At 32.7% G+C, this 17,810-nt stretch overlaps 4 protein-coding genes across 8 annotated transcripts; 1 reads left to right on the forward strand and 3 right to left on the reverse strand.

Moving 5' to 3' along the window:
* Positions 1 to 725: 725 nt before the first annotated feature.
* Positions 726 to 3,127, forward strand: LOC143895079 (splicing regulator RBM11). Its single transcript, XM_077401895.1, has 2 exons — positions 726 to 1,009; positions 1,735 to 3,127. Exons 1-2 carry the CDS (start codon positions 926 to 928, stop codon positions 2,329 to 2,331), a joined length of 681 nt encoding a protein of 226 aa, XP_077258021.1. The 5' UTR covers positions 726 to 925; the 3' UTR covers positions 2,332 to 3,127.
* LOC143895057 (glucose dehydrogenase [FAD, quinone]) lies at positions 3,027 to 6,930 on the reverse strand. Its single transcript, XM_077401847.1, has 11 exons — positions 6,599 to 6,930; positions 6,123 to 6,322; positions 5,942 to 6,053; positions 5,717 to 5,851; positions 5,531 to 5,646; positions 5,288 to 5,455; positions 4,729 to 4,882; positions 4,351 to 4,514; positions 4,051 to 4,228; positions 3,773 to 3,977; positions 3,027 to 3,280 (listed from the first exon to the last, which is right to left on the reverse strand). Exons 1-11 carry the CDS (start codon positions 6,750 to 6,752, stop codon positions 3,073 to 3,075), a joined length of 1,794 nt encoding a protein of 597 aa, XP_077257973.1. The 5' UTR covers positions 6,753 to 6,930; the 3' UTR covers positions 3,027 to 3,072.
* Positions 6,931 to 7,405: 475 nt separating this feature from the next.
* Ohgt (E3 ubiquitin ligase component cereblon) lies at positions 7,406 to 12,740 on the reverse strand. 5 transcript variants are annotated; one of them, XM_077401857.1, is made up of 8 exons: positions 12,279 to 12,740; positions 11,933 to 11,998; positions 10,517 to 10,608; positions 10,070 to 10,414; positions 9,173 to 9,425; positions 8,947 to 9,092; positions 8,540 to 8,736; positions 7,406 to 8,455 (listed from the first exon to the last, which is right to left on the reverse strand). In XM_077401857.1, the coding sequence occupies exons 1-8, from the start codon at positions 12,337 to 12,339 to the stop codon at positions 8,302 to 8,304; spliced, it is 1,314 nt and encodes a 437-aa protein (XP_077257983.1). In that variant the 5' UTR covers positions 12,340 to 12,740; the 3' UTR covers positions 7,406 to 8,301. The 5 variants fall into 5 exon arrangements, with proteins under 5 accessions (XP_077257983.1, XP_077257986.1, XP_077257987.1 ...); XM_077401860.1 differs by having other exon boundaries at positions 11,952 to 11,998; positions 12,283 to 12,734; XM_077401861.1 differs by having other exon boundaries at positions 11,952 to 11,998; positions 12,279 to 12,734.
* Positions 12,741 to 13,117: 377 nt separating this feature from the next.
* Mrps18c (mitochondrial ribosomal protein S18C) lies at positions 13,118 to 15,749 on the reverse strand. Its single transcript, XM_077401902.1, has 3 exons — positions 15,524 to 15,749; positions 14,827 to 15,034; positions 13,118 to 13,580 (listed from the first exon to the last, which is right to left on the reverse strand). Exons 1-3 carry the CDS (start codon positions 15,659 to 15,661, stop codon positions 13,489 to 13,491), a joined length of 438 nt encoding a protein of 145 aa, XP_077258028.1. The 5' UTR covers positions 15,662 to 15,749; the 3' UTR covers positions 13,118 to 13,488.
* Between the last annotated feature and the right edge of the window lie 2,061 nt (positions 15,750 to 17,810).

A 17,810-nucleotide genomic window follows, 5' to 3' on the forward strand; every position in this document is an offset into this window, starting at 1 on the left:
GAACGCGGCCAATATGTCGCAAACGATGGCAACTGCTAATTGAATATAAGTGTTATGGAGGATTCACACCGCGTCCGATGTTCGACGTACGACGATCCGACATCCAATAACAGATTTTATTATTCGAGACAAAAATTTCCTATTGGATGTCGGATCGTCGTACGTCGAACATCGGACGTGATCGGGCGCAATGTGAATCCTCTATTAATTCTGATTGCCGATTGCCAGTTATTGTCGCCAAAAAAATTAAAAGTTTGCCAACTCTCTTTTGACAACCGCGCGTGACAAGCGCGACGTGAAAATAACACTTTTCAACCAGCAGTTGCTATCGTTTGCAACGTATTGTAATTGTAGAACGTCGACTTTATTTCTACGTTGCGCTTGTCACGTGCGGTTGTCAAAAGAGAGCTGGCGAACTTTTTTAACTTTTTTGGCGACAGTAATTGGCAATCGGCAATCGGCAATCGGAAAAACTCACCTTTAAGGTGAAATTTTATGGGCAGTGAAAAGCAGCAGCAGATCGTACTGATTGGCTACAAAATAGAGAAGTTCTAAAAACTCGAGAACTTCTCTATTTTTTATCCAATCAGAAAAATCTGCTGCTGCTTTTCACTGCCCATGAAATTTCACCTTTATACTGTCCACAGTGGCCATTATCTAGGATTCTATCTATATATTTTACGTTTATGCTTGCGTCGCATATGTATGACGATGTATGTACTGTACTCCTCCAACGAACGTTACTCCTTCATTGTTGTTATAGGTCGATGGTGAAATATCATCCGCGACCATAATTTTTAGGAATTTCTATAGAAGTAGAAAGAAAAAAGACGGAGTGAAAATAAATTAATACCGAGAGACTCTTTTGTAAAAAGAAGATTCGTAATAAAAACAAAGAAATAGAAAACACAAAATTTTGCTAATCATGGACGAGGATGCACGCACACTTTATTGTGGGAATCTAAGTGAAAAAGTCACAGAGGATATTCTCTACGAGTTATTTCTACAAGTTGGTACAATTAATATATTCAGCAGTTAGGCCCGTATTTTCTGGACGCGCATTTATCGATAAAAGTGCGTTGAATAATAATAATAATATAGATATTTACAAGAGCACGTGATCTTTTTTACATACGTAAACTTTACGTTTATATATGTACGACAAGTTTATCAAAGACAGATATTTTGATTTTTATTGCAAATTTTATAAATAAAAGAGTTACTACGTTAATGCAGATTTTGCCCAAGCGTGAAATGTTGGTAGCAAAAAATATCTGCGAGAAATGTAGCAAAATTTTGCAGCGAGGGCAAAAATTAGACATCTGTAAGTACTTGTATCACGTTTGCGAAACTGTCAGCGAGATATAAGATTAATACGGACACGATTAATACCGATCTACCGCAATTTGCATAAAAAAGCACAAATACTGGAACTTGCAAAAATATCTATATGTAACTGTATTAATATATATAAAATATATATGTAGCGTGTGTATCGTGTACTTTTTTTACATATAAATGGATAATGATTTATTCATTTACACATATCCATACGTGTATATATATATATGGAAGAAAAGAGAGAGAAAGAGGATCATATTTCATACGTATTACAAGTGTATAAAATTATAAACACAAGTTTGTAAAATTAAAAAGATTTGCTGTTTCTGAAAATATAAAACTATCGAGTAAATACGTGTAATGGTTGATGTAAAAATATTTTTGTATTTGTAGGGAGGTCCTGTACAAAAAATCACCATTCCGAAAGATCGCGACGGTAAGCGGAGAACGTATGGATTTATCACGTACAAACACGCGCGTTCCGTGGAGTATGCTTTGCATCTGTTTGACGGTACAACGCTGTATAATCGTACTCTTATTATGAAACTGAGGAATAACGCAGAGTCGCAACAAGCGGAACAATCGTTGAATCCTGTTCGCAATATGAATCATATGTTGGAGCTGGGTCAACAAATGATCTTAGGAAATTATCCGTCGCAGGGTAACGCCATGTTTGGTATAAATATTTCACAGGACGGTCTAACGTATTCGAGGCAGTTGGACACAAATTCTGGCCATGATGACAGAAGAAATCATCCTTATCAAAGGAACAGAGATAGGAAACAGGAGAGAGACAGAGATAGAAATCAAGAGAGAGACAGAAATCGAGAGAGAGACAGAGATAGAACGAGGGAGAAAGACAGGGGAAGAAGCAGAGAACAAAATCATAATGATCGTCACAGAGATGAAAGATTATATTACAATAGAGATAATAATTATCGTTTTAATGACTTTCGATATAACGATAATAGAAAAAGAAGGACTTATTGATAATAATTATTTTGCGATTAGTTGCTAAAATTAGACTTTCAGTCGATTTTTAAATTACACGGGGAATGAACGGATTTAACTGTCGTTCCATTTTATAAATATGTAAGTAATAAATATGTATTTCGATATTATTTTGTTAGCAACGGTTATAATGTTCACAATTTATATCATATATATATATATCCAATATATGTATATTATATATTCATTTGTTCGAAAAGAAAGTAATAACAAGTCAATATCTCAGGAACTGTTTAAGACGAATTGAAAAAGATTCTTAGTAGTAGTTTAATGACAAAAAATGCATCATTTATAACTTTTTGAAAATTGTGATCTTTATTATTATACATTAATATCTTCAGAATGGAAAAAAGCACGTATTCTTCAATAAAAAATACCCTTGATCTCTCTGGCGCGAGATTTAAGAAGCTAAAGTCACTTTAAAAAAAATCATCTGTGTAAAAGATGACATTATTTCTTATCGTTACACGCTTTCTCCCATCCCCATGTACATAGGGGCGGTTTTTACGTAATGCTAAGGGAATCTAAATTGCCGTTGACGTTAAGTTATAGAGAGAGGAAAAGAAAATTCTGTGTGTCTCTTATACTATATTGATGAACGTATCCATCGTTAGGTCGATGACGATCAATTTTCATATGTATATTAGAATATCAATACTAATGAACTATTCAAATTAGTTGTAAGTTGTAAGTTTTATTAACATATTTACACGTGATATTTCACATATTACTACAAACATTAAATACATAACAAACATTATACGACTTAAGCTGTTTTTGTATGTTTCTTCTTTCTTCTGCTTTTTTATTTTTAAAAATACGGGCAGCCTTTCGCGCCAATGCAATCACAGGTGCGTTGATATTTCCGCTTGGTAGCGACGGAAGAACTGATGCGTCCACGACATACAAATTTCTCATATTGTTAACTCTGTAATGGATATAAAAGTAGCGTACACACACACACACACACACACACATGTATATATACATATAAAACAGAACTTTTAATTATATAAAACAATTTAAAGACTTCAAGATTGGAGAATTAATATGAGCTGAATGCAAACTGCATAATAAAAATACAATAAAATAAAAAATTAGAAAGTAAATTAAAAGAACAAAATTTTTTTAAAATTTTTGTTTTAGACAATCTATCACCTTATTAATTACATCACTTTGCTAAGAATTCTATACTAATTTCTCGATAACTTTTGATTCTAAAATGTTCTCTATAGATTTTTTAAAATAATAATCTAAGATATGAAGATTAAAATTTTCCAATTAAAAATCTCAAAGAAGTATCCTTGTTTGCTTTATCAGCCTTCGTTTATGAAAGCATGCATTTTTATTGCGTATCTCTCCTTTGCATTCAATTCATGTTAATATTTTGCTTTCTTTTAAGCTATAATTTCATAATTACTTAAATGACGTATCAACAACGTCGCCAATGCGACATGTACCAACTGGATGGTAAGAGGTCAGTGTTAAATGCTGTATATAACATTTCCAATACTTCCTGGTGTCAAATGTATGATCCTCGCAACCAGGGAAAGACTTTCTATTGAGAGATGCACCGTGAGCTCTCAATACGCTCGTGTTCAAGAGTTTCTTTATAAAATACAAGCCTAAACATTCATACTATTACGTAAAACGTTACATTTGTGTAAATGTTTAGTGTACCATCAGCGTTTTAATTACCTTCTATGAGAGTGTCAATATCATCCTCGTGTGATAAATATTTTGGATCGATTAGCAGATCGTGAAAGGGATCGCTGCTTTGCAATCGTAATTCCCCAGTGCTTTTAGGATGCAATAAGACAGGTGCAATCGTTACTGTATTTTGGTCTGAAAGCGGAGCAAAATATTCGTTGTAAACCTAGAAGAAAACGTTTGATGAATTAAAAACTTTTCCCCTTTAAAAAAATGCGCGCGTACTCTTTTTAACTTTAATTTACAATTCATATTATGTTTATTTTTATTCAGCTATATCGTTTCTACCTCGTCAGAAATTCCCATTGCTTTTTTGGAAATAAGACCATTGTCTTTTGACGCTCCAAAAGGTAGTACCATTAACTGCAAATCTGGGGGTACTGCGGACTTATTTGCATGTAAAGGACTATGAAATATCCCTAATACTTCTACTCCCGATGATGTCCATGGTCCTTATAAATAAATAAACAAATTGTTCTTATAACACATTAAGAATGACGATATACACATAGTTATCGAAAAATTTTTTTATAATCGTACCACTTTACCCGCTATATCTATTAGTTGATCCATAATACAAAAAAAAAAAAAAAATTAATGTTGCTCTTGAAGCAAGTATGGCAAGTGCATTTGCATGCATAGCTTTGATACGATTGTTTATTTTACCTTTCCCTAAGAAAAAATAATTGAGGGCTGACATAGGATTAAAGATATCAGAAAGATTCAATCCAAGATTCGCGTTAACCACAATCAAGTCCAGACCGGTTAATATATGATCCATCAAGGTTTGACCAACTGGCAGATCATTGATCACGCTAATCTAAATAACACAATAATAGTTATTTGATTAAAAATGCGTGTAACTTGTAAACAAGACAATTCCGGACATATGTTTATGAACTTTTTTCATTGTTCTTTGATCCTTTCGATCCGCCGCTGAAGTGCGTCTCACATATTTTGTAACACCCTGTGTGCGTGTGCGTGTGTGTATAAAATAGTGTATTAATAAGAGATATTATGAATAAAATATGAATATACATTACAGAATATATATATTACAAATCATACGACATGTAACTCACATTTATAATACATATATAGTACGTCTTTTCAAAGTTCTCTTTGTAACAAAAAAAAAATATATATATAGGTTTACGTTAAGTGGTGGGTTGTAAGTGAAAACAAATAGACCTAGATTTAGAATTAATAATCAAAGATTACTTACACCGAATTTCTCCAAGTGCTTCTTTGGTCCAATTCCAGACAACATTAACAATTTTGGACTCTCGATTACACCAGCACTTGAAATAATTCCTTTTTTCGCTATTGCCGTATATTTACTACCGAATCTAACAAATTCAATCCCCTCAGCTTTATCCAAGTTCACTAATATCTTCAACATATGGTTAAAGTAAAATACTGCCTTATATTTGTTATACGTGCCAAAAAGTTATTCGGACGAACTTACCTTAGTGGCGCGCGCGTGAGTAATTACAGTCAGAGCAGGATTAGGTTTTTTATACAGTATTTTGTCCGAACTCCATCTTCTGCCATTCTCCATTGTCAATTGAGCTTTCATAAAACCTAGACAATGAATATTATTATAGATACACAATTATATGAGCAATTAAAATTTTATGAAAAAATTAGATACCCGTGTCCAATTGTAAGTTTATGTTGCTCACATTATGATTCAGTTCCTTTATTGCCTCTAAAATTATATCAGCAAAATCAGTGTTCCATCTTAATTCGCTGATACTGATTGATTCGTCATTTTCCGCAACTGATTCTTCGTACGGATAAAAAAATTAAAGCACAGTTTAAATAAACCTCCTAGATTTAATTTTATATAAATTAGTAACATGGATCTTGTGTATACCAGCAAAATCTGGAAACCATTTTTCATAGTCCAGCTGATGTCCCAATACATAAGCCATATAATTTAGATGACTTGAGCCTCCGAGAATTTTACCTCTAGGCCATCTGCTTTGCTAGGAAACAAATTTTTATGATAATGTGTATATTGGAATTTTTTTGTAAGCACACAAGTATATATTTACATTGTTGATCAAGCCTTTACACGCATACTCTTGGGAAACGGTGACGTATTGCCAATCGTAAACAGTGTTTTGAATCATTGGTCCCAAGAGTGGTATGTCGAGAAAGGATGGAGCGGTACCACCCGCTTCTAACAACAATACGCTACGTTTATCCTCCACTAAATGCGCTGCCAGAATTGAGCCAGCACTACCAGCACCAACTGGAAGTAAAAAAATACAAAAAGAAATAATAATAATAATAATAACATTGCTTTTGGAGCAAAATAGTTGAAATAGAAAGACAATTTTGTTCAAATTAAAGCAATTTTGTGTTTGATCAAAATAAGGAAAAAATATAGATGAGATAATTTTTTAATAAATTAAAATTTCTGATTTAAGAGTATTTCAACGTATACGAAATATCTATTTTTTTCTTATTTGCTTGTGTTATCATTTTATTCTGTTTAACTTTCAATTAGTATATAAATGTAGTTTACCGATAATATAATCATATTGCTGCATATCTTGAACATCGTTGAAGAACCATTGAAAATACATATCTAATATAAATACAAAATGAAGATAAGAAAAAAATAGCGTTATCACTGTGCTAATAAGCACGAGCAATAATAATTTTATAAAACCAAGCATCGCTCCTTTATCTAAATTCCTTCGTCTTCATCGATTCGCTGTCACTTAAACAATATTTCTTTTTTTGTGTAATTCTAAATTTCAGCCCTTATTAGAGCAAAGTAATTACAATCAATACATTCGTTGGTATGTAAAGGTCTATCCAGCCATTGCAGGCAGACCATCGACATATACTACTGGACTGCGCATGTGCCACGTGAAAATCGGTCCGCGTGCATATAACAGGATGGACTATAGAGCGCATGTGTGCGCCATGCGCCATGTGCGGTCAATATTTATCTCTTTCTATTCAACACTAGACAGAGATTGGCCGCACATGCGCTCCATCCTTTTCTATTATGACGCGGACCATTTTGGGTATCTACCCTGGTTATACTGTGCGGTGTGGTGGCAAGATTGTAAACCTCTTACGTTATGTCTCGATTATGATTGGCTGATTTGCTTACTGCTTAAGTTTTTCTATATGCCCGGGGGTCTTATACTTATCACGATTCAAGTTTTAGTAAGCGAGGGTCCGTGGACACAAGACCTCATAATTACAAATTGTGATAAAAAGTGAGTGAGAGAGAAGAATTTATAAATATTAAATAAAAGCTGAAAATTTGTTTAACAAGTACCAACCACTTTTTTACAAAGCATTGAGTAACACATCGTATAAAAGAATATTGTATATTTCTTAATATAATTTTTACGTAATTTACAATAACACCTTCAAAGAAAAAGATTTCACACACAGTTTAATTAATAGCAGAATTAAATGATCAATTTACATCAGTAGCATGTATAGAATCTATTTCAAATTCTTTCTATAACTTATATTGTAATTAATATAACAACTATTCTTCGCATATACAAGGTATCTTTTACAGATCACTATTGTCCAAGCGTAGCTGGTTAAATTACGAATACAACAAAACTCATGCACAATTTGTACATTAAGCATCATAAATGTTTCTTTTTTTTCGTATTAATATGTTAAATACGTTTCTAACAAAAAAAATGCGTTACATCGAAATATAATTTATAATTTTTAAAAATACAGTTATATTTCCTATTATCTTTACATTCTTAGCACTTTTAGCCTGCCTATTCGTATGGTATCTTTTGCTTTTTTACCATTTTACATTTACTACTTTACCACATCTAAATGAAAATGTGCATACAATCGAGACACTTTGATCTGATATGCGAATATGCCATTAAAATATACTGAGAACTGAAGAGTTATTCAATTTCGAAGTATATAAAAGCTTCAACTGAACAAATGTGGTTAATACTTCACGTTATAACTTAAGAAAGTCTTATTTATCATAGCGTTTATAAAATATAATTTTTTAGTGTGTGCAAACTATTGATTATTTCTCCAATCTCCTTTTCAAAATGATATACCGATCGTAATATATCAACGTGACTTACACTGCTTCGAAAAATCTCCAAAAATTACTGAGACATTTATGATGTCTAATATATACACACACACACATATATATATATATATATATATATATATATATATATATATATATATATCGATATTTTGATCCTCTTTTTATTTCTTCTTCTTAATTTTTAAATCTTTATTTTTCAAACTTCTACGTGTTAGACCCCAAAACTCTTTGGGCCTTAAATTACTTTCCACCGCTGTGAATTTCCAACCGACATGATGACGACAGCCTTTACAAATAGCTATTGTCCAAGCGTATCTAAAATAATAACCCATGTATCAGAGGTAGAATAGAATAAAACTCAAGCATGGAATTTTGACACGCTATAATATTGCATTTTACCCTGGAAACCAGCTGTACTCGATTGAAGGATCCGAATTATTAAGTACAACACCTTGAACATGATAAAAAGTAATAGTTTCATGTATAACACCACCAGGATTGACGTAAGTACCCTGCGGGCCTTCTTTATTCATCGGGAACATGTGCGACTGTCTCCCAATGAAGGATTCGCAATTAACACATACATATATCTTGTCCTTCAAATAACAGATATTGATATTAAAGGCGGTATACCAAAAACTGCAGCCAAATAAATATATATACTCCGTCCAACGAGAGATCACGGTTGGTTCTGCGCGCATAGGCGAGCAAAGTGAGGGTAAGTCTAGAGCGTGGTGTACCTTTCGTCTGACCCAACCATGATCTCTCGTTGGACGGAGTCTAGTATAGTACTATTTTATACGTACTTCTACGAGATATTTTATTTCTCTTTGCAATCGAGAAATAGCACAATCATAAGTCAATAACGTGAGTCTTTCATCGTGATCCATTAGAATATTTTGCGCAACCCAGAAAGACAAATCTATGGGATCTTTAGGTACGCTACCGCCCCCTAAAATATAAATTGTAATTTAACAAATTATAATAAATTATAAAACAATATAATTTTGTTTATACAATCACAATACTTACTAGTTTCAAGAAATTGCAAATGCTGACGTATTCTAAAGGAGAGCCTTACAGGGTCGTACTGTCTATAGACCCAAGCTGGCCAAGCAGTTACCGCAGCATCCAAGTTTTCTACTCTTTCTTGCTTTTTCATATCTTCCTCGGAATCGACAGAGATTCTCAAGTGATCTAACGAGGCTAAGCGTTGGTCCAAAAACGGTGGTTCAAGTGTTATCTCTGGTAATACTTTAACATTGGCCGAAATTTTATTGTTGTCCTGATTATAAGTAAAGTACCAAATTACTTAATTATTAATAATTATTTAATTATTTAAATAACTAAAATAATACTATCCAAAATTAAATCCTATATATGTATAATATTCTACGCTTAAAAATACCAAAATACCAGTTATCAAGTTGTAGCACATTTAATAATTTATTCTTATATATAATTGGGTTGTTTCGAAAGTGACAACTTCTACAGAAGTTATATATATATACTTATATAGATATACACATGTATCTATATATATACATTTATTTATTCGATCAATTTTTGATTAACTCAACTTCGCTATCGTCTTCATAAACATCTTTTTATCCGGCTTATCCGGTATTTTTACAGATTTCAGATAGAAGCGTCAAATGATGAAAATACACATTCTTTCATATATAAAAAGTTACATAAAAAAATGCAGTTAAAATTCCCCAAGTCTGGCCAGAAGTTTTTATTAAAAATATACTTAAAAATGTTGCCTTTCAGACCACGTATATATGATATATCTTTTTCAATAGTTTTTACATGACCCAGTACATTTAACTGTAGTCTATTTAAAGCCGCTTCAAACTTTTCGAATAAACCCATACAATCTAATAATTGTGAATATAATTTGTATACATATTTCGTATAAAAACTAACCTGTGCAATAATACGCAATATCTTAAAGCGTTGCCTGCCTTTAGCCTTCAGACGAAACTCTCGTCGTCCATGATCCAACAATATACCTCCATCCGTGTACTCGTAAATTTCAGCGGTCGTTCCTATTCGCTCCATCTCGGGATAACCGTAACACACGACACCGAAAGTACGATCGTTTTGTATACAAGTTTGCAACATCTCTATGGTCTGTGTGCCAAAAACTGTCATGGGTAACGTTTGTCCAGGGAATAAAACAGACTGCTTTACCAATAGTGGTAGATTCATATAAATGCCATCGTCCAATATAGTCCGTCCCCTTAATTCCTCCAAATTTTGTCCTAAATACTGCACAGAATATATTTAATTATTTTAAAGAATCCTAACTTATGTTACACGTTAACACAACTAATATTACACTGTGTTATCTTTAAAATACCTTATACTTACGGAATGTGTCGCTGGTAACGTCACATCGAACGTATTCTCCGAGGGCACTGGAACGTCTTCCATATTGGACTCTATTCTATTACTCGACAAATCTATAAATGTATTATAATTCATTATACATTTGACGTTATATATTCAATTATTTCTTTTATATATATAAAAGCACACTATTTACTATTACTTGTGTATGTATACTTAATAAAACATTGTAATAAAACTAATATAAATTCTTTTACAAATTATATCTTGTTAATAAATAGTTTATCGATTGAACCACAGGCACATTATTTTTTTTATTTAATTAAAATAAAGGGAATTAAAGATATAAGTTACAATATGATCTTTGAAAATATAATATCTAATGTAAATACTTGTCGTAAAACTAGACAAAAAATTTTCAAATATACAAATATTTATTATATCGTTTAACAAAATATAGCTTTAAATTATTGCAACATATTGTAACAAACTAAAGTGGTATTTTGAATTTAATATCGCTTATCCATGCTATGCGCGCCTTTGCTAAATTACAAGTAATGAGCGCATAGCACGTTTACCAATGAAGTTAACACATTGCGGATGGACGAAGAGATATCTCACATTTTTTTTGTTTATTAATCAAAAACAGTTATTATTCAGTAACAAGTGACAACAGTGATTTGTTTCCTTTCTACCAATGTATTTTGAAAATATATATGTATATTTTAAAATATTTATTTTTAACATAACAGTGATTTTTAACTACGAACAAACCATAAGTAATTTAAAAATATTTGGCGCAAAAAAATAGCTGGCTACTGACAATGAGTATAATTAGCGATAAAATGTCTGGTCCGCAATGTGTTAACATACATATATATATGCAAAGCAAGCAAATAGAACGAATAAAGCTCGAATAAAATACACATGAAAATGATGTATAGTGTCTTATTACTAAAACTTTTGCTCGAAATTTTAGAACATATAATTTTGTTCTTTTCACGTGCTTAACCGAGTTATAATACTTTTCGTTGATTACTTATGATTTCGCATATAGATATGTTCATCACTAGAGTTATGAAAGATATAATTGTGAAGAAAACTTAAATCAACCATTATATATATTTAGTGCTCCAGTGTTTACGGCACTACATATCGCACTCCAAGAAGAATGCTGTCGCAACTAAAAAATTTTTTATTTTGAATCAAGCCCTTAAAAAGTATGCCTAAAATGTTTTTTCTCTCTCCTAAAAATTGTAAATTTTTGAGTTGACATTCTTCTCGGGGTGCGATACGTACTAAATATTATTTTGATTCAACGTCTTTTCGATGCCTATTGTTCCAACTAGATGCGTCATCGTATTTTAAAGCACTCGTTACAAGAGTTCGCGGAGAGACCGAGGTCTCTTAAGATATAAAAAATATCAGAGAATATACCTAGCTCAACTGTGCTTACATCTGACCAGTTTTCATGATCTTCTTCCAGGCCGCTACGCGGGGACTCTGCAAAGCAGTTTTACGTTTTATAACTTCAACATTGGACATTTGAACAGTCTGAGGCAAAAGTGCGTCAGCGTCATTTTTGTACCTATACGTCGTAGGTTATGTTATAAATCTAAAAAACGAGTTACCGCAGACAAGGATTTAACCGTCAATACAGTTGATCCACGTACTCGCTAGCGTTCACACGTTTGAAATTGCAAACAAACGTTTACATATTTGGAATTGCAAATTAGATATATATAGATACACCGCGCGAAGTAACTCGATCCCAAAAACATACCTACTATGGGTATATCGCCGTAATCGCTTTGCTCGGTGTCATAATCCTCATCAACATCCATTATTACTCATTCAATTACGGTACAAATAAAATCCGTTCGATTCGTATGTAAGCAAACTGACCAAAGTATCAGCACGTATGTACGTACTATTCTCAACTATTCTTGACGTCTGACGTCAGTGACGTCCATTGACCATTGCCAATAATGCCAATTGCCATTTGCCATTGACACGTCAAGGCAAGAGCGCGCGCAGCGCCACGCGGGGCCGCAGGGGGCAGGGGATTGTCCGAGGGAAGGACCCAGTTTCTTGCGCATGCGCGATTATTACGGTTCCGTAGATTCTGTTCGATACCTTATATAGTTCAAAGCGCTTTATTTTCCGTGACATGGTGCTGGTTAGAATCTGTAAGAACATTTTTCTTTCATCAAGATTGAAACTTCTTAAATACACATTTCGTGATAATTAACTTTTTTTCTGACGTTTCAATTGATTATTAAATGTATATAACTAATATACCGATTTTAATCTACAATACGATATTTACTATCTAGCCAAGCATTTCATATTAAAATAGATATAAAAAAAAGTGCAAAATGTTAATTTAAACTCAAGTTAAGAAAATAGCGCACTCGCTTCGATTGTTTTTGTTTTCTTTTTTCTTTTACTTCGATAATAGAGTCTTCTGTCAAGCAAGCATATAGGAGAATCAAAAGTTTCATTTTCTAATATGTAGAAAATCTATAATCTTCATCTATTTTCGTCATTAATATGAAGTCCCATTTACAGTTCTTAAAACGGAAAAGGCTACTTTTCTCGTTAAAGATTTAGTCGCAAAAATAAAATTTAAAATCAAAGAAATTTTAATATTTACATATAATTACTGTATTACAAGATTTACATATAGCATTATTTTGATATTCAATTAGCAAAATTATTTCAATATTCAGTTCACGTCTTGCAATACTACTTTCAACTAGTGTTGCAAAACGTGTTTGTTATAATCGAAAATTGTTATACATAATCGTGTTTGTTATAAATAATTACGCATCTGTTGGACATATAAGGATTTCATTTAGCGTAAATATATAAAACAGTTTTTACTTGAACAGGGCAATTTGTTGACGCTAATGCAATTATAATCATCTCATTTGTCGAGTGTTTATATATAAACATAAGTATACATGCGCATATACAGCTATTATACTCGTTTAATATTTGTGTGGCCTAAATGGATGATTTGGATCAAACAGTTTTGGGTCTTTAACATATTCCTGTTCTTTCGTCCAGTAACCCATTAAACCTGAAATATAAAAACAAATGTGTATAGTTGTATCTCGGCGAATCTGTTTTCCATGTTTCCTGAATTTAAAAAATATATGTAGGTATATAATATATGTGGGGCATTCCATGCCAAATCGACCTGGGTTTGACCATCAACCTCTCGGATTTGATCGGCGGTTTTTTATGTTGTTGTAAATTTTGTCTAACTCTCCGGAACATCCTTAATGTCCAACTACTCAACGTTATAGGAGGTGCTCGAAATGGCCACATTCGGTCTGTATTTGTAAACGATTCTCAATATCTCCTCAATATTTCCTGACCTTCTTGATTTCACACATCGTTGATTTAGTCTACTCACTTCAATTCATTTTCTTACTAGAAACACTTAATAATTCACTAATTTACCGTGCATCGGAAGATCGAATAAATATTCAAATCAGGAAAACGCAAACACGTGTTTGACGTACGGACTTGCCGATTGTAATTCAGCTTAAGCAAGACGTCTGTGTATGCGGATCATTTCCGTAATAGACATCTTCCAGACAAAAAAACATTCCAGCGATTACTTGAACGCCCACGAGGTACAAGATGTACAGGATCATTTGAAACGCTACGCTACCGCAGGTTTGCATTCAGGTCGAAGGTGGCTATATTTCGAGCACTTCCTATAACGTTAAGCAACCGCACATTACTGGAGTAGTAAAACTTGACTATAATTACCGTGGGAACAAGGTCAAACAACGCGTATCGATATAAACTTTTTTTGTGACTTGAAACACTGCGATACTTCCTACGGATTGGGATTGAGATTGGATTGAAATTTAATCAATCAGAATAAAAAAAAACTGATCTTAAGTTTAACGAACTTTGCTCCGATTGGTTAAATTTCAATCCAATCTCAATCCCAGTCTGATACAGGCTTTAGTCATCGTCCGGTATCGAAACCTTACTACGCCGCAGAAATAACAACTAATATATGTAAGAAGAGAGCAATGTTTATCATTTAAAGACCTTGATGTATTCAACACCCATCGACGACGTACAAACATTGTACAAATGTATATTTTTCTATTTAAAATATGTCACGATGAATATGGAAACCACATAGAGAATAACTCCTATAGTATACAATAAAGATTGGTCTATATCTCAACAGGTTTGATTTAAGATCCATGTTTACTGGACATTTTCTTCTTTTACTTTGACGAGTACTTTCAAAATAGAGGACAATTTTTTTTTTCAACACCCTGTACGCATATATATACCTGCACTTTGAGCTTTTGAAATTTCTTGTTCCAGTCTCATTTGTTTGTGTTTGCATAATCCAGTTATGTGTCTTCCATATATCCTGCCTGTGTATCGACTTTGAAACTGCGAAAGTAATCTTACATTCTTGTAATCTGGTTCAATGCCCAATCTACACAGAATACATTGCCGTTTTTCTTTTACGTAGGGATTTTCAATTTTAATAGGCTGCAAAAATATAAAAAAGAAAACATGTAAATATATCATATCACATAAAAACATCCAAAACAAACGAGAATAAAATATTATGACGCATGCAATAAAGTTTTGCACAGAAATATGGTAATTATGAAGGGGAGAGGCTTCCTTTCCAATTTGGCGAAAACTTGACAGTTTTGTGTATCTTGGTGCGCGAAACATGAATCTACAAGTTAAAATTGTCGGCAATTTTAACTTATACAGATTCATGTTTTGCGCACCAAAATACACAAAATTGTCGAGTTTCAGCCAAATCGGCGGAGAAGCCTCTTTCCTTCATAATTACCCTATTTATAAATACACAAAATAATGATTTACTTTGATTTATGGTTCGCATTGTTTCAAAATATAATGAGTAACGAGTACTGAAAATCTGTAGTTAATGTTATATTATATATGTTAGAGATTTTCAGTACTGTGTCAATAAGTACATTTCAGAATGCGCGTTCTCTTACTTACCATATCATCTTCCACTGCTACATTAATTCCTACAGAGTTGTCGAAGGAACTTTTACTTATAGTACGAAAATACGATTTGCAGATTTTGTTAGCAACAAACGTCGTTGCAACTCTATGTAAGGCTAAAGCAGAAATCATTTCGCGAGTATTCAAGACTGTAGGAAATCCAAAATAACCTCCAAACCCTCTAAATCCTCAAGTTTTGTAGAAAGTTTAGTGCCCGTCTACAATTGTCTACAATAGATGTTTTAAGCCCGAAAGGTGAAATTTCATGGGCAGTGAAAAGTAGCAGCGGATCGTACTGATTGGCTACAAAATAGAGAAGTTCTAAAAACTCGAGAAAATCTCTATTTTTTATCCAATCAGAAAAATCTGCTGCTGCTTTTCACTGCCCATGAAATTTCACCTTAAAGCTGGCCACACACACTTTCCGTAGAACGTAACAGTAGGATTTCGACCAATCGCGTTGCTCGATTCGAAAACGTACGGCCATACGTTCCCGAATCGAGTAACACGATTGGTCGAAATCCTACTGTTACTGTTACGAAAAAGTGTGTGTCCGGGGCCTAAAGCATACACACACTTTTCGTACAACGTTTCGACCAATCGCGTTTCGCGTTGCAATAGGTGCATAAGCATATGCATAAAGAAACGGCCGGCGTGGTCTATTTCCTTATGCACATGCATATGGACCACGCAATTCTCTTATGCTTATGTTTATGCGCTATGCAAGTTTGTCTGGATTGACCTTAACCCTCAGTTACCTCATCTGGGTCTGAGAGACCCTGCACATTGTTAAAACGTGCAGGGTTTTCAAAACGTTCATAAAACCCTTGTATCTTTTTTTTAGTCAGTACTGCGTCAACTTGGAGAAAAAAAAAAATCTTTTTCGTTTTTTCAGAAAAACACGTCTTCCTTTTTTTTAAATAACATTTACATTTTTTAACTTGGAATAATCTAACTTGCACAGTCTTGTAGATCTTTAAAAGACGCATCGATTTAAAAAAAAGACTTCAAATTGATGCATTTTTAAAGATACAAGCTAGAGAAAACGACAGGGGTCTCTCATAACTCAGGGTTAAGAAATTGTTCAATCACAGTTGAATATGTATTACATTTGGCACAAGCATTATTAATACTGTGTCTCTTGATAAACAAATATAATTAATAAATATATTACTAATTTGATAAACAATTTATCCTGTGTCTCAACGAACGTATAATAAAATTCTTTTTATTCTTTAATTACAATCTAACAATAATAAAACATTTAATTTATTTAATTATACCTATATGCTTATTAATTATATGTAGATATTTTTACAAATAAAATTTATGCGTGTACTGAAAATATGAGATACTTTTTACGTTAAAAATAATCAGCATAGCAAACTGACAATGAGATAAAATATTGTAATGTACTGTTTATCTTCTCGAGAACTAATTTGAAAAGTGCAATAATAGCCCAGTCGATAGAGACATTTAAATGGAATTAATTCCGGGAAGCGATTTTATTTTTTTTACTGTTTTGGAGGGTCATGGGTAGTCTAAAACTGGATTTTCGAGATTCTAACCCTGGAGCGTTAGCCGCCATTTTGATTAAAAGAGTGATTTTGTAAATATCTCGCTTATTTTCAACTTTAGAGTGAAAGTGGTAATAACCAAACTTGTAGAAAATTTAATACTCTACAATTTTGGTCCTTATCATTTTTCATCTAGGATCGATATTTTGGGTCTTAGACTCGAAAGTGGGGGGTACAATTTTTCATTTTTTTTTATTTTTTGAATTTACTTGGTATAATAAAAAACATCTTTTTTACACCACCACGGGGGTAGAGTTTATGGCGCGTTTATTCAAAAAATAAAAACATACATGTATATATGAACAAATATACTAATATGGAAAAAAATAATTAATAAAAACGTTACTATATATATATATATATATATATATATATATATATAATTTAAGAAACAATACAAATTAATATTTAATTATTATTAGATAATAGCGAGAAACATATAACGCATTTCAGAGCGGCAGAGTCAAAGTGATATTTGATGCTCGTATAACTGTAAAACTTGCAAGTTTGTCAGAAGATATTAAATATAAACGATGTTTATCAAACTATATACTATAAAATTGTCAAAAAATATGCAAAAACTATTATCGGATTCGTATAGAGCATCGAATTTTCCATCAAAATCACACCGGTAGATTCGCAAGAGTATAAGGCTCGGTTTCACCAACGTGATTTAATCTAATCGGTCGATTAAACTCACTCGA

Source organism: Temnothorax americanus, unplaced genomic scaffold (genome assembly GCF_048541705.1).
Source record: "Temnothorax americanus isolate GAGA-0224 unplaced genomic scaffold, ASM4854170v1 Scaffold15, whole genome shotgun sequence".
Taxonomy (NCBI): Eukaryota; Metazoa; Arthropoda; class Insecta; order Hymenoptera; family Formicidae; genus Temnothorax; species Temnothorax americanus.

Bases quoted from the DNA above. Each gene is read 5' to 3' on its own strand.
- LOC143895079 (XM_077401895.1), top strand. From the start codon at position 926: ATGGACGAGGATGCACGCACACTTTATTGTGGGAATCTAAGTGAAAAA. The intron at 1,010-1,734 runs GTTGGTACAATT...TTGTATTTGTAG, and splicing joins TCTACGAGTTATTTCTACAA to GGAGGTCCTGTACAAAAAAT.
- LOC143895057 (XM_077401847.1), bottom strand. From the start codon at position 6,752: ATGCTTGGTTTTATAAAATTATTATTGCTCGTGCTTATTAGCACAGTG. The intron at 5,852-5,941 runs GTATACACAAGA...ATCCGTACGAAG, and splicing joins ATGGTTTCCAGATTTTGCTG to AATCAGTTGCGGAAAATGAC. The intron at 4,229-4,350 runs GTAGAAACGATA...GTTTTCTTCTAG, and splicing joins CAATGGGAATTTCTGACGAG to GTTTACAACGAATATTTTGC.
- Ohgt (XM_077401857.1), bottom strand. From the start codon at position 12,339: ATGGATGTTGATGAGGATTATGACACCGAGCAAAGCGATTACGGCGAT. The intron at 10,609-11,932 runs GTATATTCTCTG...ATACATTTATAG, and splicing joins TGTAAGCACAGTTGAGCTAG to ATTTGTCGAGTAATAGAATA. The intron at 8,737-8,946 runs GTACGTATAAAA...TGTTATTTGAAG, and splicing joins AAATAAAATATCTCGTAGAA to GACAAGATATATGTATGTGT.
- Mrps18c (XM_077401902.1), bottom strand. From the start codon at position 15,661: ATGATTTCTGCTTTAGCCTTACATAGAGTTGCAACGACGTTTGTTGCT. The intron at 15,035-15,523 runs GTAAGTAAGAGA...ATATTTTTGCAG, and splicing joins TAGCAGTGGAAGATGATATG to CCTATTAAAATTGAAAATCC. The intron at 13,581-14,826 runs GTATATATATGC...TTTATATTTCAG, and splicing joins TTCAAAAGCTCAAAGTGCAG to GTTTAATGGGTTACTGGACG.